This window comes from Sinocyclocheilus grahami, unplaced genomic scaffold (genome assembly GCF_001515645.1).
Source record: "Sinocyclocheilus grahami isolate Dianchi unplaced genomic scaffold, SAMN03320097.WGS_v1.1 scaffold215.1, whole genome shotgun sequence".
Classification (NCBI taxonomy): Eukaryota; Metazoa; Chordata; class Actinopteri; order Cypriniformes; family Cyprinidae; genus Sinocyclocheilus; species Sinocyclocheilus grahami.
This window is the reverse complement of record NW_015505394.1, coordinates 2154889-2182843: the sequence shown is the minus strand read 5'-3', so window position 1 is coordinate 2182843 and position 27955 is coordinate 2154889. Positions and strand designations below refer to the sequence as shown.

Below are 27955 nucleotides of genomic sequence, written 5' to 3'. Positions count from 1 at the left end.
AATCCCTCAAACTTTGGTGTTAACATTACCATTTAAGGAGTTCTTTTTCAGTGATCCATTTATCTGTTTGTAAATAAATACATTTGTAGTTTCGAGGGGTGAGAACCAGAAGGGCATAAGTGACATTTTTGGTGAAATGGAGATATATATATCAAATGAAAGCTCTTAATGAGCTCTTTCTACTGGCAAAAGTACTGTCATCCATGAGTGTGCACATTTTTATTATAAACATTTGAAATCAGTACACAAAGTCAGATCAAACTATGGAACATTTTTTGTTTTGGCTCTCCTGTAAAGTTGGTGAAATGTCACTTACGCCTTTCTGGTTCTCACCCCTGGGTTTGTTCAATTTTATTGGAGCTGCTCAGTACAGTGTTCATCCACCGACTACTGTATGCATTTAGTCAGTTGTTTAGTTTAGTTTAGCTTCTGCTGGTTGTTTGTGTGTTTAAGGAGGTCTGATTCACACCAAAAATTGGTCTTTGTGTGGTCAACAATGTCTAACCAAACTTTTTCACAACCTGAGACCTCAAAAAGTACTAGATAATTTTACTGAGAAACATTTTTACTGGTTCCTCTATTGAGTATGTGGAATGTGATCCAAAACATTTGCTTTTGTGAATGTACTGTATGTACTAAGTTTTTCATTTGTTTGCTGTCTAACATCCAACCTCTACCACATCTAGATCATGACAATCACAGCTCAATCTTACATGCAGGGAACGACTCATCTTGCATGACCACAGTACTGCTGCTTGCCAAAACCATGATGTTCAAGTCTTGCTGCTTCTCATGGGTTTCCTGGTACCACTCCCTCATAACTTCTGTATCATGGGTTGGAATCAGTGTGACCTATCAATATGATATGCAAAGTCATTTTATAGCAGGCAACATTAATATATATATATATATATAGAGAGAGAGAGAGAGAGAGAGAGAGAGAGAGAGAGAGAGAGAGAGAGAGAGAGGAATTATGAATCAGGCCACTGTAGGGATAATGGTACCTGCATATTATTTCCCCATTGGCTCTTTCCTTCCAGCAGAGCATCCAGAACTGCCTTACTGGGCTCCTGTGCTGTTGGATCATTACCACTGACTACATAGTAGGAGGATCGGATCCGTTTAAAGAACTCAGCATCCACATTCTTGGCATTGCAGTGATTTGGTATGTACACTAGGTCCATATACATTGGAGGACAGTTAGGTACTGATGTTCCACTGCTGGACTTAGTGCTTCCTTAACAACAACAAAAAATATATATGTGAATAAAAAGATCACATATATAAATATATACAGTAAATCTCTGATATTATAAGCAAAGATAAACAACTCTTTAAAAGCTATAGACTGTAGACATATATTCATGTATTTTTAAGGTGTTATAGTACACATGTATTTTTCATGTTTTTAAACTGTGAGTATGAAACCAGAGTTACCTGAAGTGCTGCTTTTCACTCCCCTTGATGCAGAGGTATTAGTAGCATTTTTGGCATCTTTATCTTCTATAGTCTTTTTTGGAGAGGACACTTTCAAATCTTTAATGGCACTTGTTTTTGACAAGCTCTTTGTTGCAGATGACTTAGCCTTGCTGCTGATGTTCTTTTTTGGCTTCCCTCTTTCATCTTTTTTAGATGCCTCTTCAGCCTTAAGGACTTCAGGATCCACCATGCAGGCATCAGGATGTGGAGGGGCAGGAGCAGGGTCTCTGGGCGTGACTGGAGGTGGATCTGCATGACGATAAGTGATAGTCCTATCTGTTGGTAATGTTTCTGAGTCATCCTCAGAGTCAATATTTGCTTCTGCAGTTATTGATGGGCACTCCTCTGTACCAGGAGGAACATCTGAGTCTGTTTGAGAGGGCACTGATTCACTTACAGAAGTTGGGGGAGTTTCCTCACACTGCTTGCTCTGCTGTTTCCCTCCAGGTGGGGGTGGTCCTCCTCCAGACCTAGCAAGCGGCTTTTCCTCCTCCAGAGGATGTTCCTCATTCATGAAGTACTCAAGAGGACTTGGGTTTATAAAGGATGGAGAAAGCTCTGTCTTTGGATGTCTGTATTCACAGGAGGTCACCAAACACAAGTCCACAACTGCTCGTGCCTGAGAAGGGCTTGTTTTTGAGGTATCTGGCCCTATGGACCCATCATCACAAATACATACATACATACAGTAATCTCTGATTTTAAAAGCAAAGGTAAATGACTCTTTAAAAGCTATAGACATATAACTGTAATTTTTAAGGCGTTATAGTACACGTATTTTTCATATTTTTAAACTCTGAGTATGAAACTAGAGTTACCTGAAGTACTGCTTTTCACTCCCCTTGATGCGGAGGTATTGGTAGCATTTTTGGCATTTTTAACATCTGTAACTTCTGTATTCTTTTTTGGAGAGGACACTTTTGACTCTTTGATGGCACTTGTTTTTGACAAGCTCTTTGTTGCAGATGACTTAGTCTTGCTGTTGATGTTCTTTTTTGGCTTCCCTCTTTCATCTTTTTGGGATGCCTCTTCAGCCTTAAGGACCTCAGGATCCACCATGCAGGCATCAGGATGTGGAGGGGCAGGAGCGGGGTCTCTGGGCATGACTGGAGGTGGGTCTGCATGACGATAAGTGATAGTCCTATCTGTTGGTAGTGTTTCTGAGTCATCCTCAGAGTCAATATTTGCATCTGCAGTTATTGATGGGCACTCCTCTGTGCCAGGAGGAACATCTGAGTCTGTTTGAGAGGGCGCTGATTCACTTACAGAAGTTGGAGGAGTTTCCTCACACTGCTTGCTCTGCTGTTTCCCTCCAGGTGGCGGTGGTCCTCCTCCAGACCTAGCGAGTGGCTTTTCCTCCTCTAAAGGATGTTCCTCATTCATGAAGTACTCAAGAGGACTGGGGTTTATAAAGGATGGAGAAAGCTCTGTCTTTGGATGTCTGTATTCACAGGAGGTCACCAAACACAAGTCTACATCTGCTCGTGACTGAGGTGGGCTTGTTTTTGAGGTATCTGGCCCTATGGACCCGCCATCACAAATTTGAGTAGATTCACCATATTGACAGCTGTAGGAATATGATGTGGAGCTGCTGGAAAACTTCTCATGAGTGTCTGTCTGATTGGAAGTAGGAGAATGTTGAGCTGGAGATGACATTTTGGGACTGGTGGGGGATTTTGAGTCTGTGAAGGGATTTGTCCCTAAGCCAGGTTTAAGCTCTTCTGTCTTTGGAGAAAAACAAGATGACACTATAGGAGATGACGGTGACCTGGCCTTTGGAGGAGTCTTCTCCAGATTTTGTCTGTCCTCTATTTTATCCATACCAGTCTCTTTGTAAAATGAGTTGGGACTAGTTTTATCTTTATCTGTTCCTTCATGTGAGGTGCTTGGTCCGCCTAGAACAAGAGATGAATCAGGAGATAAATGAGAGTGATTGTGGGGTGACTGTTTTGGAGTAACAGGCTCTGAGAAATGTCCTACATTTGAAGAAACTTCTCTTGGCTCCCCAATTTGGCAGGGTGTTGTAACTGATGGGGTGGACTGAGAGGCATCTGATGGGGAAACAGAAGCAACCTGGGTACTATCAGACTCTCTGAAAAGCATTGCCTTGTCCCCATCTTCCCCAGGTCTGCGCTGTTCTCCCATGAGATTGGTTCTATCCAAGGGGCTGTAATCAACTTCTGTTGGACCATTTTCAGTGGCTGTACGCTGCATTCCTCCTACAAATGGATGATCTGGTGACTGCTTGCTGAAATCCAATGCAAATGAGTGTTCTGGGGATTCTTGTCCACACTCAACTGACAATGACTGCTCAGGGGATTTTGTTTCCTGTTGTGGCATTCTCAATTTTGCTATTTTAGGGGAAACATCAGGGGAGATTGACATAGGCCGGGGACTGTACTCCTTAGATGGGGAAAATTCTGCTTCTTGCATTGTGGTCGGAGTCTGAACAACAGAGACAGAGAAAGAGTCATCCACTTCTGTGGAATGTGGGGAGCCTACTTCAGCATGAAGTGATGGGGAGACATCATCTGTTGTAGGTTCTGGTAAAGAACTTGTTGCAAGTGATGTTGTTGAGGCAGAGGCAATGTGAGAAAATGTGTCCTCTGCAACAACCTCATCAACTGGAGTGTCAGATGTGGTCCCCTCAGATATGGACATTTTGCTGTCCTCTTTAAATGTTGTGAAAGGATTTGTATCAGAAAGGCTCTCTACTTTAGCCGGTGGCAAAGATGTAGCAGATGTAACTGAAGAGCTGTCATCAGTTGCTAACTTTATATCATTATTGACAGTCTGGCTTGGGGTCTTGTGGTCAACCTCAAAAGTGGTTGATAAATGTGCTTCATAACTTGGTGATTGCTTCTTTCCCATTTGTGACACAGGTACTGCTTCATCAATAGGACTAGCTTCTCTGGGAGAGGATTCCTTGTCACTTGTGATGTCAACAATAATAGGACCCTGGGGCTCAGGTGTTTTGTCTGATGGTAGAGTGCCAGCTTTCTCCTCCACTGGGGATTGGTAGTAAGGTGTGTGACCTGATGACTGAGGAGATAAAGGGCCCTCTAAGGTTTGATCATCGGGACTGCATAATTCCATTCCTTTTGACATCCCAGCTAATGTGGTTCCCATTTCAATCGGTAAAGACACACCTGCATGAACATGGTCAACATTCACATTTTGGTCACCAGAAGGTGACCTGACAAGAGGCAAAGTTGTAGTGGAAGCACTGAGCCTGTTTGAATCAAAAGAGAGTGTGTCTTTAGCTAAAAACTCCTTGGCAGATTTGTCTTCCTCCAGTGAAGATGGTGGTGAAATGGTCGAAGCTGATGCATGATAGTCATGCCCCTCTGTGGCATCGCTCTTGGAGTGATCTAATTCAGGAAGGTCTTGGAGAGGTGAAAGGTTCTTTCTCTCATAATCTGCAGTCATACCGTACTTAACAAAATCTTGGGAGGGAGAATCACTTTCATCATTAATTGTCTCATCACTCATTACATCTCTTGGAGTAGACATTTCATCCATAGGTGTTGGAACACTTGAGATCTCAATTGTAGATTGAGTGTGTCCAGATGTTGTGTATTCTTCTGGAGGATCATCACGATTTTCATCATCAGAGGCAACCTCACATTCTGAACCTGCTGGTAGGGTTTCATCATGAATAGAAACAGCAGGAGATACCGGTGCAGAGATCTTTGGTGGTGTGGTGACATCAAAACTCTGCAACTCACTTTCTTTGTCATGTCTATATTGTGGTTCTTCTGCACCATAATCTGATCCTTCCTTGGTTTCCTGCTCTTCTTGATCTCCGTCATCTTTTAACTTAGATATTACTCTGTCTTGCTCATCCACTTCCTCTGTATCTCCCTTTTCTTCATAGTCCCCTATCTCAGATGACTCTTCCAACCCTGTTCCTTCATCTTCAAATTTTTCACTGGTACCATTGCTTTTTTGATTTGGCTCTAGATCTCCTGGAGTACCACCACATTCCTCCTCAGCTTCTGTGGTTGCTATTCCTTCATCCAGGGACTCTGCTGCTTCTGGAGACTCTTTGCCAGGAGTTATTTCTTCATGCCTAATCATCTCTCCTTGATCGGAATTGTCTATTTTGGTCTGTGATAGGATTTCGTCATCTTCAGCAATCTCCTCTGCTTTCAGAACCTCAAAGTCTTTAGTGAGGTCTTCTGGAGAAGACATCAGTGACCTCTCTGCCTCAAGAACATCTGTTACACTGGCTTCAACAGCAGGTTCTTCACCAGTAGCACTTGAGACGGAAGGTGCTTCCACTGATTTGCCAGCATCTTTTTTGGTGGGCTTGGGCTTAGCCTTTTCTTTAGATTTTGCGGGACTACCGGGGCTCTTGCCTCGTGCTGCAACCTTTGGTTTAGGTGCAGGTTTTTTCACCTCGGGTGTGCTAGGGGCATTCTTTTTCAAGCTACTGGCTTTCCTCAAATCTTTCTTAGGTTCTTTTTCATCTTTTTGAGTTTCTTTCTTTTCATCCTTTCTGCTCTCCTTTAATAGGGAATCTTTCTTAATGTCTCGTCTTTTAATTTCCTTCTTGACTTCTTCTTTCTTCACCTTCTCTTCTTTTATGGCCTTTTCTTCTTTCTTGGGTGTGGGTTTTTCAGCCTTTTTATTAGCCTCACTTTTTTCCACTGATTTCTTTGTTTCTTTCTTCATTGTTTTTGGTTTAATGTCAACTTTCTTTTTCTCTGGAGTGTCAATTTTGGGTGTTTGCTCAGTCTTGATTTTAATGTCCTTATCCCCGGTTTTCACTTTTTTCACAAGTGTTTTTTCTTTCTTCTGAGGAGATAAAGGGCCCTCTAAGGTTTGATCATCGGGACTGCATAATTCCATTCCTTTTGACATCCCAGCTAATGTGGTTCCCATTTCAATCGGTAAAGACACACCTGCATGAACATGGTCAACATTCACATTTTGGTCACCAGAAGGTGACCTGACAAGAGGCAAAGTTGTAGTGGAAGCACTGAGCCTGTTTGAATCAAAAGAGAGTGTGTCTTTAGCTAAAAACTCCTTGGCAGATTTGTCTTCCTCCAGTGAAGATGGTGGTGAAATGGTCGAAGCTGATGCATGATAGTCATGCCCCTCTGTGGCATCGCTCTTGGAGTGATCTAATTCAGGAAGGTCTTGGAGAGGTGAAAGGTTCTTTCTCTCATAATCTGCAGTCATACCGTACTTAACAAAATCTTGGGAGGGAGAATCACTTTCATCATTAATTGTCTCATCACTCATTACATCTCTTGGAGTAGACATTTCATCCATAGGTGTTGGAACACTTGAGATCTCAATTGTAGATTGAGTGTGTCCAGATGTTGTGTATTCTTCTGGAGGATCATCACGATTTTCATCATCAGAGGCAACCTCACATTCTGAACCTGCTGGTAGGGTTTCATCATGAATAGAAACAGCAGGAGATACCGGTGCAGAGATCTTTGGTGGTGTGGTGACATCAAAACTCTGCAACTCACTTTCTTTGTCATGTCTATATTGTGGTTCTTCTGCACCATAATCTGATCCTTCCTTGGTTTCCTGCTCTTCTCGATCTCCGTCATCTTTTAACTTAGATATTACTCTGTCTTGCTTATCCACTTCCTCTGTATCTCCCTTTTCTTCATAGTCCCCTATCTCAGATGACTCTTCCAACCCTGTTCCTTCATCTTCAAATTTTTCACTGGTACCATTGCTTTTTTGATTTGGCTCTAGATCTCCTGGAGTACCACCACATTCCTCCTCAGCTTCTGTGGTTGCTATTCCTTCATCCAGGGACTCTGCTGCTTCTGGAGACTCTTTGCCAGGAGTTATTTCTTCATGCCTAATCATCTCTCCTTGATCGGAATTGTCTATTTTGGTCTGTGATAGGATTTCGTCATCTTCAGCAATCTCCTCTGCTTTCAGAACCTCAAAGTCTTTAGTGAGGTCTTCTGGAGAAGACATCAGTGACCTCTCTGCCTCAAGAACATCTGTTACACTGGCTTCAACAGCAGGTTCTTCACCAGTAGCACTTGAGACGGAAGGTGCTTCCACTGATTTGCCAGCATCTTTTTTGGTGGGCTTGGGCTTAGCCTTTTCTTTAGATTTTGCGGGACTACCGGGGCTCTTGCCTCGTGCTGCAACCTTTGGTTTAGGTGCAGGTTTTTTCACCTCGGGTGTGCTAGGGGCATTCTTTTTCAAGCTACTGGCTTTCCTCAAATCTTTCTTAGGTTCTTTTTCATCTTTTTGAGTTTCTTTCTTTTCATCCTTTCTGCTCTCCTTTAATAGGGAATCTTTCTTAATGTCTCGTCTTTTAATTTCCTTCTTGACTTCTTCTTTCTTCACCTTCTCTTCTTTTATGGCCTTTTCTTCTTTCTTGGGTGTGGGTTTTTCAGCCTTTTTATTAGCCTCACTTTTTTCCACTGATTTCTTTGTTTCTTTCTTCATTGTTTTTGGTTTAATGTCAACTTTCTTTTTCTCTGGAGTGTCAATTTTGGGTGTTTGCTCAGTCTTGATTTTAATGTCCTTATCCCCGGTTTTCACTTTTTTCACAAGTGTTTTTTCTTTCTTCTCTGTTTTTTGTGTTGGCTCCTGAGTTTCCACAGAGTCAGTTTTACTCAGGGTTTTTAGTTTTTCAAGAGATTCTTCTTTGGACTCTTTGTGGAGATTTTTGCTTGGGGATGGTTTTGATGTGGACTTCAGGCTCTCTTTACTATCTGTCTTATGTTTCATCTTAGCTTGTTTCAGTGTTGGTGCTAAATTTGAATTAAGCTCCTTCTGTGTGATCACAGGATGTTTGAGGAAGTCTAAGTGTTTAAGTTTCTCTAGGCCTTCCAGAATATTATTCTGAGTGGAATTGCCTGGAAAGAGAACACGGATAATTTTTTCCGATGGGTTAGCTGGATGCCACACAATCAGTGATGAGATGGAAGACAAATACGAGATTTGGAGCTCTGATTCTTTTCCATTTGGTAACAAGATGGGGGCTTTGTCTTTATCACTACCAGTCCATTCTCTCAGAAAGTACTGCAACTCCTTGCTATTCTCAGCTGGGTTAAGAACATACATTTCAAGCTTTCCGACCCCCATTTTCTGGAAAAGTATAAGTGGTTCTACTGTATTCCCAATATTCCTATGCAGAGGTTCAGGCTTTAAAGACAGCTTGTTTAGGTACTGCAGCATGAGAGATACCTCCTCAGCATTTCTCCTAATCCTGTAGTTGGGCTCAAGGTTTTCTAGGTTCTGGGGCACGTTGACAAACATAACTCCAATATCAGGTGAGATCATATTCTTTGTCCAGTCACTGTTAGCTGTGGATTCCTGTGACTGCTCCTCCTCAAGTTCGGCTATTTTGCGCTGCAGCATGCTATTGATACCAGGAAGGTTGTCATCTCCAATGTGTGTAAGGAGAACAGAATCCACTCTGTCCAGATGTCGTAACAGCTTCCAAAAACATGATTTTCTATCAGATCCACCATTAATCAGCATGTTGAAGCCGTTAACTGCAAACAGTGCTGAATCACCCCGTCCACCAGGGAAAATATAACAGCATGGTTTGGATAATTTTAGGAACCCCCCTGAAGTTGGGGGTTCAAGCATGTCAAATGGGGATGGGATTTCTACAGATTCTGACAGGTACTCTGTGAATTCAGAAAGGCCTTCCATTTCTGGAAGGATGGTTGGGGAATTTAGCTTCATATGGATGAAGTCCTGCAAGTTGTGTTTGTCCAGGTTTGAATTTTTCCAGTCACCATGCTCCGGACAGAAAATAGTTAAATTGGCTTTGTTGGCTGGATGTATGGTGCTCAGAAGCTCTCCAATCTGTGAGTCAAATGAATTGAAACATTTCACTAAACATTTAACTTTTATTAGAATCTCTTCTCAAAAGCAGTCACAAAACTGGTAAACATAGCTAACTGAAGCAAAAAGCTAACAATCACTCACCTCTTGATCTGTAAAAATGTCAATGAAATTGGAGAGAGAAAAGGAGCCTGACTGGAGAATCAGCTCGCCTGTATTTTCAAAACACTGTCCTGCTAGGAGCAGCAGCTTATGGTGGGCTGTGTCTGAGACCATCAGACGTACCTGAGTGTAGACAAAAAGTTTATAAAATATTATAATCTTCATTAAACACGGACTTGATTTGAATGAATCATGGCTTGCATTTGTTGCAACAAACTAACACAGCATGTGAAAGTTATCCTAAATTATTAAAATGCAATATCTGAATTACCCATCTAACAGAAGTACACTTTTTTTTCTATAAGCTCCTCTATAAGGTTTAGTTTTGATGAATTGTATTACTTTGGCTCTGTGTCTCAGACCTGCAGTGCTCTTCCATATTATTAATGCAGAGTTAAACTGCAGTCACAGTTTGCAAGCAAAGCTTTGTGTGTTTGAGCGTTTTGTGCATTTGTGAGTTTATCTGCAACTGTGACACACCCAATACATACATAACTCTTTGAAGTACTGGCATATTAGTGAATTAAAATATTGAACAGGGTTTATCTTTGTAGTGTAAAAAATATATAATTGTTTTTGTAATATTAGGTTAGTCAACATATTTTCTGTTGATACTGTTGCCAACACTATAACCGTAATGTTCTTGTCAGTGGTGTAGTGAGTCAGCCCCGGGCCCATATGCAAAAAATTTGTAACTCGGTTAACTTAACTTAGGCCCTATTGTTGATCTTTCTGAAGTAAATAACTTTATGTGAATCGTGACTATTCACAAGCTGTTTTATTTACGGTATAGGCTAATGCTTGGAAATGATGTTTAAAGTTTTCAAGTCCATTCATTATTTGTAGCCCGCAAGCCACTCAATAATCGCAGCTTTGTGCTTTGTTACTACAAAGTCTCAGCCTTCTGTCAATTTTATGATCAAATACAAACAATAAACGTCTTTTTTTTTTTAAAAAGTCAAAAGAATGACGGATGCCACAGATATTTTTTTTTTGGAGTAGGCCTATAGGTGGACTTTTCACATTAACTTCACGCAATATAACATGATTTTATTATCGTTGTTATTATGAGCTGAGCTGGACTCCGCTTTGTCCACTGTGAAAGTTGATGTATTCCCTCAGCGACCAGCACAGATCAGCTCTAGGCATGACGAAGCGGGTATCGTCCTCTTTTGGAAGACCAAACAAAGTAGTTTCGCTTTCATAACGAAGTACACAGCGTCAACAATACTACAGCGAGACTAAAAGTTACGCCTTCTTTCTTTGCGTGAACATTTGGGCGGCGTTATGCAAATCTTCCCAGATCGTGACGTAGGTATGTGCGGGCGTGTTAGAACGAGCTGTTTTAGGTAGGCTTGGTTAACTCTTAACTTTCATAAAGAATATCTCTTTGGTTTTGAGACTTTAGTGTTTGCAACTTTACAGATCTTCTTTATGCACCAAGAGCTTGTAACACTCCAAAGAAAAATTTAAATCGCATCATATGACCCCTTTAATAATAAATACATTTTTTCTGAATCAATGTTGCAAAAATGAATCTGACAAACCTGACTCGCCATGTCCTCATTGGATGTGCCTTTATAAAAAAATGCATCTTTACGGATTACATAATGAAAGAGTTTTTGTTTTCGATTTGAATTATTTCGTTTTAAAATAGTAATTTAAAGCATTCTATAGATAAATGTATCATGTCTGTGAAGCGCTCCTGCTTAAGACCAAGAGGACAGAAAGCGCATCCTGTTTGTTTTCCTTACTTTACAAAAGCACAAGGTTTTGTTGATATTGTGAGTGCACACAAATACAAGTAGACCCTTTGCAGTTCCGAATTATGTATACTCTTACCTTTATGAGCAAAAATGGCGGCGTATTTTTACGTTTCCACTTAATTAAGCTTTAGCGTTAGTTCTGGCAGGTCACGTGAGTCAAGCTTGCATCAGCTGATTCTCAGCTGATCACATCTACCTATAGGAATACGACACCTATCGCGGCATTCCTATATAAGCTCTATTCAGTATTATTCAGCTGCTTTTCAGCTTGCTCCGGAGCAAATTAAGCATCGCTGCTCGCAAATCAAACTGTTGCAGCGTGTTTCAGAACATCTGAAATCCACGTCTAAGATAAGTGAATGCTGTTTTAATCCATATCGCTGTGTATATTACCTGGACTGCTAATTGAAAAAAAAGAAAAAGCATATTTGCAGCAGCATTTACGCGTCTGTGTTCAATTTGAATTATTTCGTTTTAAAATAGTAATTTAAAGCATTCTATAGATAAATGTATCATGTCTGTGAAGCGCTCCTGCTTAAGACCAAGAGGACAGAAAGCGCATCCTGTTTGTTTTCCTTACTTTACAAAAGCACAAGGTTTTGTTGATATTGTGAGTGCACACAAATACAAGTAGACCCTTTGCAGTTCCGAATTATGTATACTCTTACCTTTATGAGCAAAAATGGCGGCGTATTTTTACGTTTCCACTTAATTAAGCTTTAGCGTTAGTTCTGGCAGGTCACGTGAGTCAAGCTTGCATCAGCTGATTCTCAGCTGATCACATCTACCTATAGGAATACGACACCTATCGCGGCATTCCTATATAAGCTCTCTTCAGTATTATTCAGCTGCTTTTCGGCTTGCTCCGGAGCAAATTAAGCATCGCTGCTCGCAAATCAAACTGTTGCAGCGTGTTTCAGAACATCTGAAATCCACGTCTAAGATAAGTGAATGCTGTTTTAATCCATATCGCTGTGTATATTACCTGGACTGCTAATTGAAAAAAAAGAAAAAGCATATTTGCAGCAGCATTTACGCGTCTGTGTTCATACACAGCACAACACTAAGTCTAGAGCATGTAATCGCTCTGAGGACACGCCGATAGTTAAGGCCATGAAAACAAGTTTAAATGAAACAAGCATTCTCGTGTATGCGTTTCAACTGGGGTTCACTGTATTCAGCGGCATAATTTCAATGTTATGGTTGTTTATTTCTAAGGTTGATGTTTCATTAGCTGTGTGAGTGTGCGGTTGATTTCAGCTGCGTCAGAAGCACGCGTTTATCGCTCCTAATGGCTTCTATACATATAAGAATGTAATATCAATGACAGTCATTCGAAGTATTTCCGCAGTGTATGCTTCCCCTGCTGGACTGCCACTTATTAGAGATTAATAATTTCTGATCCGCTTGAATATGTGCTCACGCTGAGTAATGTGAGCATATGAGCATGAGAAATTAGGGTGACATGAACTGGCTGAGATCAAGCTATGTTCATTTATAAAAAAAATCAAAATATATAAAACACTTCGGTGGTGATTGGAAGGTTACGACTGACCTGACAGAATTATAATTAAAAAAGAAAAAATGCAAGTGATCGCGGTGGCGCCTTCATGTCCTCCAAAGCGTGCAATAGCTTCCACTCTCTGCACAAACTATTGGATATGCGCCTAACAGCGCTCATTTATCTAGGTTAAATGTTTAAATGAATACTGTGAAATTCATGAAGTGTTTTATGTCTGTTTATTTTAGGCAAGTCGTGTTGGTTTGAGAAGGCTAAATTGATCAAACATAATGCTTAATTCACTGTCTGCTGCTGCCGCTTGGTCGCTCCTTTAAAAAACAAAAATTTTAATTTAACAAACATAAACTGTTCCAAACATATTTCTAAATTAACTTAATAAAGAAACAAAAATAAATATGACCACTTTGCCATTAAAAACCAAAAATGAACTATTTTATTAGCTGTGTAATGGGGAAGAGAGAGAGAAAAAAAGTCACGGTATCCAGTCGGACTCGGGCAGAGAATTCTCATAAGCTGTTGGACAAGGGCCAGGACCATGGAGGGCTCTATTCGTTCCCTCATTTCAATTAAAAGTTCCCCCCAGCTTGGCAGGCCCATATGCACCTGCATACCCAGACGCTACGCCACTGGTTCTTGTCCTAAAGGTTACTAGCTGCTCTGCATTTATTCTTATCCCCAATAAGGTATTTGTTTCTATGACAAGCACACACCTACAACAGTTTTAAAATATGTTTTAGCTGCAGACATCGAGATATATTTAAAGAAATATAGAGAGACAGAAAGAGGGTGTTTACCTCCGTGCTAACAGCTTCATCTGAAGGGTTGATGAGCACTACTGTCTCCAAAACATTACTTTTGTGATGCAGAATCTTTTGTCCTGTAAATAAAATGACATGTTACTAATGCTCAGAGTGATGTACACAAAATGGACATAGGGATCTTCATATGCTTTGGTTTGTGTTGTACACTGAGTTAAAAAGACAAATATTATGAATACGCCAATATATTTTAAGAATTGTCTTCACTTGAACACAAAACACTAATGCTGCTGCTTAAGGAACCATAAAGACAGGAGACAGAACTAGTTTTGGTAAGTTTATTTCCTTGTCTTCCTTTTCTTTTCACTACAATTCTTTCAGCTCCTTTTGTCATGCATATTTGCCTTATTGAGTTTTAAGTTAAATTTGCAGTCAAAAAGGTCATGGGGTTGTTTTTTTTATGTGATCTGTATCACTTAATTGCCTAGTGTGTACTCATGCACGTACAATATCCTTCTCTTCCTCATTTCTCTATACGCTCTATTGGCACAGATATCCAATTAACCTCTGCCCTCCTCCAGCAACTTGTCATCCTTTCAATCACCTCATGGGTGGAACATGAAAAAGCTTCTAGTATTCCACAGTGTGTTCCCTTTTCTCGGCTAACTGAGAATTGTCTCTGTACATCCTGTATATACATGTCCTCTGAGACCGTGACTATATTGACAATATAATTCTGCCTTTGATTTTTCAATATCTCATATTTCCCATCCCCCTGCCCAAATGGCTCACAATAAATTCAAGTGAAAACCTCCCGATCTCTGTCTGGGTGAATTGATCCTATTATAAATTCATCAAGCTGTCCGGAAGCGGTGAGGCTGTAAGCTTGCAGGAATTGGTCAACTCTGTCACTGTCAGTACTAGACAGTTTGCTATTACTGCAGAGGTCTATGAGCCCGTTCTGTAACATCAGCCTCATCACTCATTCAGCAATTGTTGTTCATAGTCTCATAATCCCCCCTCTGAGGTTGTTTGTAAAGGTTCAGTGACTAGGCACTCCATAAGTGCTGAAAATTGCCTGAAGAATAAGGCCTTCGATATCTAAATTCTCCATTTGCACTTAACAGTGCACAACCTTTTTCATGGTCACACCATAGCCAAAATTAGTTGTAAAATAACCTTGTAGATAAAGCTTTGGTGCACCAGGGAGTTTACATTGGAAATGCTATGACGTTTCGAGAAACAATGAAAAATTCGCTATTTGTCATGTATGTTTTGCATGATGATATGATAAATAGATGGTTCACTTTTAACAGTAGATTCAGTGACGTTAGAGCTGATCTGCGCCTCACTGCACGTGTGTGCGGCGCGTTGCGACTCCACAGCTACCGGTGTTCTGACAATTTACAGTGTTGGTAGCATAATCTGATAGGTAGCATTATTTGTCAGAACACCGGAGCTGATCGCGGCCGCTCTAGTCAGTGCTTGTGTTTATGAGCCAGCCACGACACGTTTCTGAAGCGTCTCTCCTAAAAATAGTCTTTTGTGAGTTGTCACAGCGTGGAGGACAGAACAAAACCTTGTCGGAGCCGTAAGGTAGATTCAGTGACGTTAGAGCTGATCTGCGCCTCACTGCACGCGTGTGCGGCGCGTTGCGACTCCACAGCTACCGGAGTTCTGACAATTTACAGTGTTGGTAGCATAATCTGATAGGTAGCATTATTTGTCAGAACACCGGAGCTGATCGCGGCCGCTCTAGTCAGTGCTTGTGTTTATGAGCCAGCCACGACACGTTTCTGAAGCGTCTCTCCTAAAAATAGTCTTTTGTGAGTTGTCACAGCGTGGAGGACAGAACAAAACCTTGTCGGAGCCGTAAGGGATAACGGTAACATAATACACTGATCGTGGGCTGCTTTTAAATGAACATTTATCGTTATTTATAAAACAAAATATTTTCTTTGGCCATATTAGCCTACTCAATAGCATTAACACAGGCTTTACTCCTTGCAAACTTTATCTGGAATGTCACCGTTTCTGTCACTGCAACTATCAGGTGAACACACACACACACACACACACACGAAATAGTCTGCCTCATGAAAAAAAATGTATTTTAAAAAATGTAGTTATTATTTGCATCATTTATGATTTATTTTATCCCCCCGCGACCCCCTCCCCCCGCAAATAATCAGAATGCATTTTTTATTACCCGACCCGTGGATATAGGAAAAGCAAAATATGTTTGCAGCGTAAATCAGACGGACTTACTGAAAATGCTAATTCATTCTCTGCCAGCAGGAGGTGCTTTAAAGCAGGAGAAACAGAGGTTTCCCCAGTAATGGCTGTACACAAAGCAGCGCTGAGCTCACAAACGCTGCTTTATCAGGCATATAACATGCAAGATTAAATGAAAATGACGTTGAAAATTCCTTCAGAAATACAGTGATATAAAAACACCCGCGTCTCGTTTTGATTTTTAAACGTGCAGTACGTGCTCATGTTTATTCAACGAAGAAGCCTTTTGAAAAATCCGTCAGTTTTTATATTGTGGCGAGCGCCACAAATAAATAAATGTATGGGAAACACATCTCACAGCACAACCACCTGAGCCCAACTTCAGTCTACCTTAACCTTAACTTTAACTGCGTTTGTAGCCAGCGCCATAGACAGACTGATAAACAAATACAGACCGGAAGTTAACTTCAGAATCGGCATCGGTATCGGCCGATCACCATGACAAGAAATCGGTACTCAGTATCAGCTGCAAAAATCCTAATCGGAACATCCCTAGTAGGGCTGTCAAAAAAATTTCAGAATATTCGTCGAATGAAAAAAAAAAATCCACATTCGAATGCAAAAACATTGCATTCGAATTTTAGGTCTGCGTCAGCCGTCAGGCAGCCTATCAGTGGCGCATAAAATGCGACGACAATGTAAGTGTCATTGCATTTTAATGCTTTTGTTAGCCTATTCAGTTGAACCCACTAGATGTGGCGCTGCTACGTTGTTCATTCAATATATAGCGCAAAACGAGAGCATCAGTGTGGCGAATATGTTGTTTATGGCGAAACTGAAACCAAGCCATTCACACAGAACGCATATTTATCACATTTTCTAGTGGGGCATCTATCAGCATTGCACTCGTGTCTGGCACAAGAGAGCGGCATGTTTAGAAAGCCATGTAAAATTAATGTAAGTTCAACTTTTAAAAAACATGTCTCAAGACTTTATGGTGGTTTTCACCCACTGTATCTCATGTTTTTAAATGAAGAAAGTAGCTTACTATTTGTGATTGGTTTTCGGTCCTTTGTATTAAACTATACATACATGCATGGTGCTGTTTTTTTTTCTTTCTAATTGTTTAAGCAACTTTATTAATTATATATGGTTTATAAACATTATTTTAAACATTATGCACTTTTTTTCAAAGATATTCGTGTTATTTTATTACGCTTTGAAGAAACGTGCATAATATTTTGTTCGATGCGCCCTCTTGCGGCCTCAGGAGAGAAGCCAAAAGCTTTTTTTCCCCCTAACTGAAATGATGCCTTTTAAATTAGAATATAATTTGAATTGCGATAATACTTAAGTGGAAAATTCGAATTTAGTTTTTCAGTCATTTTGACAGCCCTAATCCCTAGTAGGCATATGCAGTTATTAGTGAATGTGACCCAATGTCTTACCTAAACCTCAGAGGGATCTATAAAAAGAGCTTTATTGTATTTCTCTCATCAGCCTATTTGATATATTTGTAAGTTCTGTGTAGATTTTAAAGACTGTTCTCCTTAGAACAGAGTATGTTTGTGTGAGTCTGTATGTGTGTGTGCATAAACCCAGGTGGCTCTCTCATGCAGTGTAGGTAATTACAGTGTGTTTCCCACCTGCTGAGCCATCATTAACGCTCTGAATTTATTCCTTTCCATATTCCCTCATGTAATCATATTCACTGTACCTTTATGTGTTTCTTCTATTATTTCCCCTGCATTGTTTGTCTTTTTCTGACCGCTCTCCACAAAATATATCTGTATACAAACTAAACTTTTTAAAGACATAACTAGCATTACATAGACTGACTCAGTCAGCTCATGTTTAGTAGCATTTCAGAAAAATAATGTGGACCAACCAGGGCAACAACCATCGAATGTGTGAGGATTTTCCTAAGGGTAGTGATTAATTAGTGTTAAAGGTGTTTCTTATTAAATTGTACATGCATCTGCCCCCAAGAAAACACCATTATTTAAGTAGGTATACGGCATATCTGAGACTCCACATCCCAATATGGGCCAATCTCTTTTTGATCATTAGCAGTGGGATCTAGAGTTCCTTTGGGAGAATCTGCTTTATCGCGATCAGTGTGAAGATGGGAGGGAGGAGCTATGGAATGGAAGAATGAATTAAACAAAGAAATACAAAGCATCTGACTTGGCTGAAATTGACATCTGCATAGCAAGTGGAGCATACTTGATGTAGAACACACTGTGGCTTCATTTCTTCTCTACAGGGGTGTTGCAGTCATTTCACTGCAGTACTCTCTGCTCTAGTTTAGCTGCAGATATTCTTCAGAGCATAGACATCTGTGTATTGGTAAAGAATGATTCTCTTCTAACCTAATTTATTTTCTCTTTACTCCTCTAAATCTGGGCAGGTCCGTTAAAACGGCTTTAGGTGCAAGTAATTTGTCATGAATGCTATTCCAGCTGCACAGCACACACCCAGACTCACGCAAGCAGAAAAGCGGCATCATTACAGGGCCAGCCTCACACCAGGGGGGAAGGCCATTTATGTGACAAAAACAGCTGCTGTCAGGAACTCCAAAGAGATGAAGAGAAAAATGTGATTAGAATCAGTGGTGCGAACTACAGTTCGAACAAATTATGCCACGGTCGATAGCAGAGTTTTCCTCTGCCCTTGGATAATGTAGGTGCTGCCACCAACTATTATTCACATGGATGAGTAAAATGGAGCTTTTGTGATGAAATGATCCCCCACCATACTTTGATTTTCCAAACCTGACACTGAAATGTTTTGCTCTGTTTTTTTTCCTCCCACTGTTGTTTTGGACCCGACTTGCATTGTATGGGCTAATACAGTTGAAACATTTTTCAAAAGATCTCCTTTTGTGTTCAGCAGTAAAAAGAAGGGAATACAGATATGGAACAATATCAGTGTGTGTAAATTTTTACATTTTAATTTAAATCCCTTTTTTATTTTTTTATTTATCCCTCTCACAGTAATAGGCAGTATTTCAGATACATGTATTTGAAATACAAAATCTATTTTGTATTTTGTATTATAAAGCCTTTGTAAAAAAAAATCTAATGTATTTAAAAAAATTTTTATTTAAATACATTTAAGATTAGTATTTTTGTATTTTCAAAATACATAAAATACTTTGTGCCAGTCAACCTCTTTATCAGGGTGCTGATTTTGTGCATCAGCTAGTTCAGACACACCTCAACATTCATGCATGTGAGCTGTAGCTGTACAATTCCATTTCTGGAATAAAGTGTTTTCACTACATGCCATCAATCCGGAAGTCTGCCACATTGGCGGCACTGAACGTAAACAATGCCATTGAACCGAACAGAACTCCCAAATTTTGCTGATTATTGCTGCTGAAAATGGTCAATTATTGTCATGTTTTAGGCTGTACTAATCGGTCGGGCCGAGAAAAACATATGGAGTAGTATAGACTGCCAAAAGTTATAACGAATCAAGGAGAAAAGTGCAAAAAAAACTTTCTGAGGAAAGACATGAAATTTGCCAAGTATGGTAACCCATACTCTGAATTTGTGCTCTGCATTTAACCTATCCAAGTGCACACATAGAGCAGTGAGTAGTGAACACACACACCTGGAGCAGTGGGCAGCCATTTGCTCCAACGCCCAGAGCAAAGAGAGTGCTGTATATTCACTTCTCCACCTACAACTCCTGCCGGTACTGAGACTCAAACTCAGACCCTGCAACCTTCAGATTACAAGTCCAACTCTCTAACCATTTGGCCACAACTGCCATTTTAGTTAATGGTGCTATATTTATTATTATTATATTATAGGAGCCTTAATGAGAGTATGACAACCAACAAACATTTTTGTCTTCATTGGGATTGGGGGTGAATGCTATGGGACATTTTGCTCCGGGTTTAAGAAATTTAAGAAAATAAATTCCATTGCCTAACCTCTCAGGATACCTGGAATCACTGTTACAAGTACCCCAGGCACATCGTTTTTCCATTTTTGAAGCATAAACCCTATAAAAATGACGCAAGCTTCGGAGTTCCACTCTCAGTGCCACTGATACTCGACTGCCATTGGCTCATCTGCGTTCAAGGGGAGGGGCTTACGGATTGGTCAATTGCACTTATTATAAGTGCAGTATGCCACGAAAGAAAATTCAAATTCACACTCGCACGTTGGCAGGCAGTTTTTTTGTGTGTACGCTCCGAGATGGAGTGGAACGCCAAATGTTCTGCTGAATGATCTGCCATTGTACTGATTCTCGCAGTCCCCGGAGTTCACATATGAAACCTTCCACGCATTTCTGCTGGGCTGCCAGAAAGTCTCACATTAAAGACACCATGTTACCATCTGTGGTGGTTGTAACCGGTGTGTGCCGAGGAGAACTGTTTTGCGGATGGCCATCCCACTTCTGACACCACTTGAGAAGAGGCAGGTTGGAAAAACACAAGAATGATGGCGCAGCACATCAGTGCAAGGTTGCTTATTTCCAGTGCCCAAAGTGCACAAATTTGAACCAAAACTACCAAAAAAAAAAAAAATATATATATATATTTACAATAGCTCTTGGCTGAGCTTTCTTCTACGAAAAGTTTTCAAATAACTGATATGGCTTGCACTACCAACTGTCCTCCTCAACTTCCCAAAACTAGATGGGGACGGGAGTTCAAGTGTTGTCCCGGCCAGTGACAGAGTCTTTTTTCACAAGATATGTAACATAACTACAAACTTACAGCTTTTAGTAAGCTAAAGCGGTCATATTTGATTGTCACCTAAAAGCTGGGATACTTCCATTTCAGTTTGATTGTGGGGGCAGATGTGTCAGCCGCCGTATTGTTTAACTTGCACTATAGCTTTGCGCTGCCACACTCACCCAACCCAGTCCTCACCCCTCTTGTCCTGATCTCAACTCTCACTGTCTCTGATACTAATACAGGCTGAATACCCTTTGGGCAGGCAGCCTCATCTAATGACACTCACCACAACGCACAAACAAAGCATCCACACAAACATAATGCCATGAACATGAACTTGACTTGCTACCTCACTTTATCTCTCTCCAACTCTGTCCTGTCCTTTCGATGCAAAAAATTGGATTTTGAAAAGGACATTTCGAACACACATATGAATAGTTAGAAATATCAATACCACTTAGGGAGAGTCCGAGTATAGTTGTAATGCTTTTTGTTTCAGCATCTGTAACTCGCTGAATTTTTGAGCTAGAGTGCTCAAACTTGTATACAAAGCACCCACATTTGTTTATTACAAAAGGCACCTATTTCAAACTCTGCAAGAATATCACACCCCTTATAAGTTGATGTCAAATATATGATGTGCCTTTGTTATAATCTTGTAACACATGCTGGGGTAAGTTGAGCCACACCATGAAGTATGCTTTAAAAACAGGTTTACTGAAACAATGTCTCACTTTCTGTGACTGACCGCAGCACAGATGCAGGAGTGCTCTTTTCCTTTATATGTATTGTGCTTGAATTATAGCTAGTGTTCTTTTACTCACATTACGTTTAGAATTGCATGATTGCTGTCTGTAGACCATGGCTGGCTCACATTCAAAGACTGAAGTACTCTTGTAAATTAAATTTGAAAAAACCATCTACCAAAGGCCCCGAATGTAAAACTAGAAGTAAACTATAGAGAATCAAAACTGATCAAGTTACCTTTATTTTTACAGAGCTTTATATAATACCAATTCACAGTATTTATTAATCAAAGATTTTATAGACTGTACAAAAAAATCTATAATTTGCAAACACGCCCAGGACAATATGAATTTACTATAAAACTGAATTGAAATTACTGGATATTCATTATATTTTATTTTTACATTTGTTTTCCACAGAAGAAAGAATTTCATATATGTTTGGAACAACATATGCACAGTAAATAAATGACAAAATATTTGGATAAACTATTTCTTTAAATTGTCAAGTTGTTGAAAGAAAACAATTTTAACAAAGTAGTACCATATTACTTTATAATGTGACAATGTATAACATAGCCAGTCCATATGTCATACTGTTAATTATTAATAATATTGCATAATTTCAGATGAACAGACAGCATGCAAATACACAGTAGACAGTGCAATCATTTGTTAAGTGCTTATTGATTACATTACAGAAGCGGATTCATTATTATTGATTACATACTGCACGGTCTGATGCTGTGCGAATCTGCTGGACTATGACAGCTGATCTAATTTTGAACCTCCAAGCAAAATTTAAGACTTAGTCTCGACTCAAAGCAATGAAAAAGTCAAAGTTCAGGTACAATATGCTTATCCTCTAAAGGCCCTGAAGTACCTCAGAAGCAAAGGAATCCTCCATGTTCCTTTTATCTCCTGAGCCTCACAGACACAATATTACCTCTCTCATAATTCTTTCTCAAGCATTCTTTCAAGTGCTTCCTCGTCTTCTTTTTTTTTTTACTGTTTCACAGTACAGAGTTTCACACTGTGACTCATCTTCTATTAGAGATTCTGACGGGGAATCTGAGCGTTTCTTTTGTACAAAGGAGTTCGTCAAAAATAGATGATTTCCTGTTTGTGCCTTCATTTTTTCCTTTCTGTTTTTTTTCCATATTTTGTCTGATTTGTTCCATGTGAATTATGTGAATAACCATGTGTTTGCATTCTTATTCTTCCAAAAAAATTGCACTCTCCAATATTTTTTCTTAGTTTGATTGTAATGTTTCTCATCTGTGCACTGCTTTGAATAAAAACATCTACTAAATGAATACACGTAAATATGTGTGTGTATGTGAGTCTCAAGTCTCCCTGTACTCTTCACAGGCCTCAGATGTTTAATGATTTATATTTTGCCCTCCACCATGCTAACTAGTAATAACCCACCTTCTCCCTGCCCCCATTGATCTGTTTAACCCTCTGAGAAAAAAAACTGTAGGAGAGTTCAACAGATAATTATCCTACAACTCGCTTATATTCTACACTGAAAACTAGTGACTCATCTTCTATTAGAGATTCTGACGGGGAATCTGAGCGTTTCTTTTGTACAAAGGAGTTCGTCAAAAATAGATGATTTCCTGTTTGTGCCTTCATTTTTTCCTTTCTGTTTTTTTTCTCCATATTTTGTCTGATTTGTTCCATGTGAATTATGTGAATAACCATGTGTTTGCATTCTTATTCTTCCAAAAAAATTGCACTCGCCAATATTTTTTCTTAGTTTGATTGTAATGTTTCTCATCTGTGCACTGCTTTGAATAAAAACATCTACTAAATGAATACACGTAAATATGTGTGTGTATGTGAGTCTCAAGTCTCCCTGTACTCTTCACAGGCCTCAGATGTTTAATGATTTATATTTTGCCCTCCACCATGCTAACTAGTAATAACCCACCTTCTCCCTGCCCCCATTGATCTGTTTAACCCTCTGAGAAAAAAAACTGTAGGAGAGTTCAACAGATAATTATCCTACAACTCGCTTATATTCTACACTGAAAACTATTAAAGACTAAATTAAATTAAAATCCTCTGAAAGTAACAAGAACGGTTATAAAATTGAAAGTGCTGTAAAAAAAAGGAGGGGGAGGTTGGTGGGGTAAAGCAATTATCAATACATCCACTAGGTATTTGTCTGTGGTGGACAGCTAATGGCTTTGCACTTAGAAGGCTTAGGGCCAAAAGAGGCACAATGCAAATTCCTCTGTTAATTTTCTAAAAAGCTTTGTATAAAGCCACCCATCGAGAAATAAATCTGATTATGGAAATGAACCAACACCTACTACATGTGTCATTTTTATCCTAAAGGGGGGATTAGTAGCCAATGATATATTCATGTTTTGACCTCCTCCGACAGCCATTCAGATGAGTAAATAAGAATTTCAGACTGAATTCTGATGATCTCATCAAAGTAATGAGCTTTGCTGCCTAACAGCAATACCGGAAGAGTCCCAAGTGCTTCCTGTACTAACATATATAATCAAGGAGACAGTCATGATGAGTGTAAGTTATGCTATTAAGCTATAGTGCTGTGTGTGTGTGTGTGTGTGTGTGTGTGTGTGTTCAAGCACAGATTACATTTCAATCATTAAAGGTCAGTGTTGGCTCATCATTTGCTTACTTTAGCAGACTGAGTGTCTCTCTGGAAGTTATATCCATTATGGTTAAACTACCACAATTTCCTGCTGTTTTGTGAAAATTTCTATTGCATTCTACTGTTCAGGTCTGACTGCATTTGAAGCCCTATGTGTGAAGCCTTGCGTTCAAAAGGAGACAAACCCATTGTCATTACTTTTTCAGCTAATTATCTTACATCTAGCTTTTCATCCCTTGCAGCAATTCAGCATGAGAGAGGAAAATAGAGAAAACAAAAGAACCAGAGGCAGACAGACAGAGCGAGTGTGCAGGGAGGACAGAGGAGGGGACACCAGGGACAGGGTTTGATCCAGACAGAGCTTCAGGCAGACCGTCTAAACCCACCTCTTTTATCTTCTTCAAAAGAATTCATCAAGAACTCATTAAAAAAAATCATAATATAAAAGCAAATATGAGTTTACTTTAGATATAGAAGAGGGTTAAAGATAGAAAGAAATAGGGAAGCTAATAAGTTCTGAACATTGTGGTTATCCCACCAGTGTTTGCATGCTAAGTGCTAATAAGCTGATAAGAATCACTATGCTTTTACTTAACAGCTGGAGCATGACATTATGTAACAAAACATATTGCTGTTGTGATAGGGATGGTCAGAAGAGTCACAGAGCAAACCATGATGGAAAAAATGTAAACAGGTGTAATGCTGACCGATTCAGGCACCGAACCCTCTGAAGTGATTGTCACATCTTTCATCCCCGACAAGCTGATTTAGTTGGCACTGAAATGATGTCACTGGAACTCTTCCTGTCTATATTTATAGACAGTAGATTTTTAAGCAGATTTTCTAGCTGTTTTAATGACCTTGCAACATGAGAGATTTTGCTACGTCATGGTAATGCAAATTTTTATATTGGGAAAAGAAACAGTGCAAAATACTTGCTCTTTAATGTACCACTATTGAACTTTGGGCTCGCTATATTTTAAGTATTTAATATTAGGTTATCATGAAATTGCTATGTAAGAGTTTTGAGCTGGCTAAGGGATAAGAAGTGAGCAGATCATGTTCAGCTTACCTCTCACATCGGCTGAAAACCTGGCAGAGTGTCGCGAAACAAAAAGCTTCAGCTCCTGGTCTAGGTTACAATCAATCAGGTTTGTGTCCCATGAACGAATTCCTGCAAATCAGAGGGAAAAGTGTGAAAACACAAAATATGTTGCACTTTTTACAGATCATTATTTATATATCATCATTTATATACTGAGAATACAAGCTATTGCTCCAAAAAAAAATCTATGTCTCAATTAAATGTTTGTTTATTTAGCACCTTGAGTATGAAGCATGTAGCAATACACCAGGGAGAGATCTGAAGCTCAATTGGGCATATTTAAATAACATACTTTACTGTACTTTGGATTAGTCTAAAGGGGGAGGCATTCAAATAATCAGATTGAGTTTCAGATCTTTCCTATATCGAATTGAAGCCCAGTATCACTAAATTCACGTGAACTAAATGCCATGCTCTGTTGGTTCACACGCAAAAGTCAATCAATGTATGGAAATATCTATGAAATGTTCTGAGACTAGACGCCTGTGCTAATTCTCTTTTTGATCAATGGTTAGCCAGAAGAAAAATTGTGTGTTGAAGAGAACATTTCTCGAGATCTGAATGAAGTGCTATCTGCCTCTGAATGGTAAAGGTTAAGAAGATTGTTCACATTGTTCATGACGAACATGTTTTGTTTTTATGATGCATACTTGCTCCCAGAAAAGAATATTACCCCTTTATTTCCTCTACACACACACAACTCATATTGTATGTCTTCAAGGCAATTATAGTAATATACTGCTATTACAATAGTGACTGTATGGTTTCCTTTTTGAAGCATTGCTTTGCTATTTTCACCTCCATTTCTGGCTTTGTTACTTGGTTGTTTAGAATTCAGAAGATCATAAAGTTCCACAAAACAAGAGCATAAGTATCGCCTGATTTAATTTAGTATTGTTTATCACAATAAACAGCAGTGAAGCTTCCAATAAGGTGAACCTGGTAACAAGCAATTCTGAACAATCGTACATTGTTCAGCATGGAAGCAGAGACATCATCAAAGTGATACTAATGTCTCCCGATATAGCTAATGAAAAGAGTGATAATTCTGTCTTATTCTTATTCTTGCGCATGGTCACACTCAAAGGGATTATGATTCCCTCATTATCCATAAAAGCAACTAGGCCTACCACTATTTGATTCATTCACAACTCGATCTTCTGAGTCAGATCTTTTCAATGAATCAGTTGAACCAAATCGCTCTGAATGATTCATTAAAGAACCGAAGTGAATCATGAACTCGTTGAACCGAGCTATCTAGAGCGAGTGAACCGGATTTGGATTCAAATTTAATATCCAGATCGCAGAAATGTTCAATCTTATGCCTACTGGAAATACGTTTATGACAGTTTTATCAACACATACACAAATAAACAAAGGTTTAACAAATAGGCCTAGCATTTCATTCAGAAGTGCAAGAACTTTATTTTCAGCCAAGATATTTAGGCTAATTAGTAGGCTATTTTGTAATACACATTATAATTAGATTTGAAAAGACTTGTGTATGCGTTGAATCATGGCTGCATTGCAACAAGCTCAACTGAGACACATACATAAATACGATTACTAATAAAAAACACAATATGTCGTACATTGTTCCTATTGCTTTATTGTAACATTTGGATGCAGGACCAAGTGAAGACGTAGCCTAATTACGTCTAGACGTGAATCAGTTTTTTAAATGAGCTGTTGAAAAGAACCGGTTCGCGGAAATGACTCGAGCGTCCCATCACTAACTGAAACATCCTTTTTGGCAGGAACGTGGGCCCCTTCTGACTTTCCGTGGGGACTGCAGTGCGGACCGAGCCACGCCCACAAGCCGGTGTCGGACTAGAATGGAGTGAGTAGCTAGAATGTAAGAGGATGGAACTAAATCAGGATGCGCAGCAACAATGTCTCTAGGTCTGGTGAAGTGGACAAAAGTTATGGCTTTTGCCATACACGCCACTGTTGCTAGCTATACAATACAGCTAGCTATTTCATATGATTAACTCATTCAGTGATTCAATTAATTATTTACTGAAAATCTCTCTCGTGGTTATTTAGGGTGATTCCCACATGAATCGCAAAAACAAGCCAGGGATATAGTAAGAAAAAGACGAGCTTAGGAAACAAAGAACTGGCGCGCCACATCAAATCCACGCAGACCCAACCCAAGGTGATGGTGCACATCCTGACTGCAGAGCGGATCGATGCTCCGTTACGACCCTCCACCCCGCAAAACAAGCGATAAGCCTTATTGATCGACGCACTATAAATATGCGTGCTGAATCATCCTAGCCCACAACACAAGTCAGACAGTTTGTCATATGGCCAAAAGCAACATACAGCTGGATCATCGGACAGAGCTGCACGCCCTGTGAAAACAGTGATGGTGCTGATGGTAATGATGATGGTGTCTTTGGGAAGCGGGGTGGCACGATGCGATCGCTTTGGCAAGACATGCCCTGCACTCGCCAGTTACTAACAGGGAGGGGCTGCGCTACAGTTTCCATCTACATATTCACACAACAAAGAAATCCAATAACATGATGCATGGAAAGTTTCTTGCAGTCAGCAGAATTTTGTGGCTAGATTCCCCATTTCAAATCACCTATTCAACCCCAACGTGAGTTCAAGGTTAGACTATTGAACTTGAAAAGGCAACTGCAGAAGGCATACGCGTCCAAACATCATTTAAAATAGATTCACGGGACAAATAGCACTAAAACATTGCACGTTATTCGTGTCAGCTGCGCTACCTTTCTCAATGTCCGCAATGGCACACTTCAGATGCTCGTCAGTGACCAGCTCCCCAATGACCACCAGCAGGTAATATTTGCCCTCGTCGAAGTGATGTGTCGAGGCCGTGGGGGATGCCGTGTTCTTGATGCTACTGACACCTCCGAAGGGTGCTGGAGTATCTACAGGACCAACTAGCGTCGCCATTCTCTCAGGCACCCAGGCACACTCGCACACGCTCTGTCCGGCAGTCTGAAGCGAGCTGGTATCTGAAGCCGTGCAGCGGGCGCAGAAGGAGTGGCCCAGGCTTTTATATCCTCAGACTGTGTGTCGTAGTGATGAGGA

At 39.9% G+C, this 27955-nt stretch overlaps 1 protein-coding gene across 2 annotated transcripts; it reads right to left on the bottom strand.

Annotated features, from left to right (window-relative positions):
* Positions 1 to 27955, bottom strand: LOC107596172 (microtubule-associated protein 1B-like). Of its 2 annotated transcripts, none has more exons than XM_016286843.1 (8): positions 27631 to 27955; positions 24857 to 24958; positions 13512 to 13594; positions 9412 to 9552; positions 7813 to 9288; positions 2298 to 6054; positions 1005 to 1237; positions 1 to 852 (listed from the first exon to the last, which is right to left on the bottom strand). In XM_016286843.1, exons 1-8 carry the CDS (start codon positions 27815 to 27817, stop codon positions 697 to 699), a joined length of 6135 nt encoding a protein of 2044 aa, XP_016142329.1. In that variant the 5' UTR covers positions 27818 to 27955; the 3' UTR covers positions 1 to 696. The 2 variants fall into 2 exon arrangements, with proteins under 2 accessions (XP_016142329.1, XP_016142328.1); XM_016286842.1 differs by having other exon boundaries at positions 2298 to 6263; positions 8022 to 9288.

Coding starts and splice junctions, on each gene's coding strand:
- LOC107596172 (XM_016286843.1), bottom strand. CDS start 27,817: ATGGCGACGCTAGTTGGTCCTGTAGATACTCCAGCACCCTTCGGAGGT. Junction 9,553..13,511: donor ATGAAGCTGTTAGCACGGAG/GTAAACACCCTC, acceptor GTCTACACTCAG/GTACGTCTGATGGTCTCAGA. Junction 1,238..2,297: donor AGTGAAAAGCAGTACTTCAG/GTAACTCTAGTT, acceptor GTTGTTGTTAAG/GAAGCACTAAGTCCAGCAGT.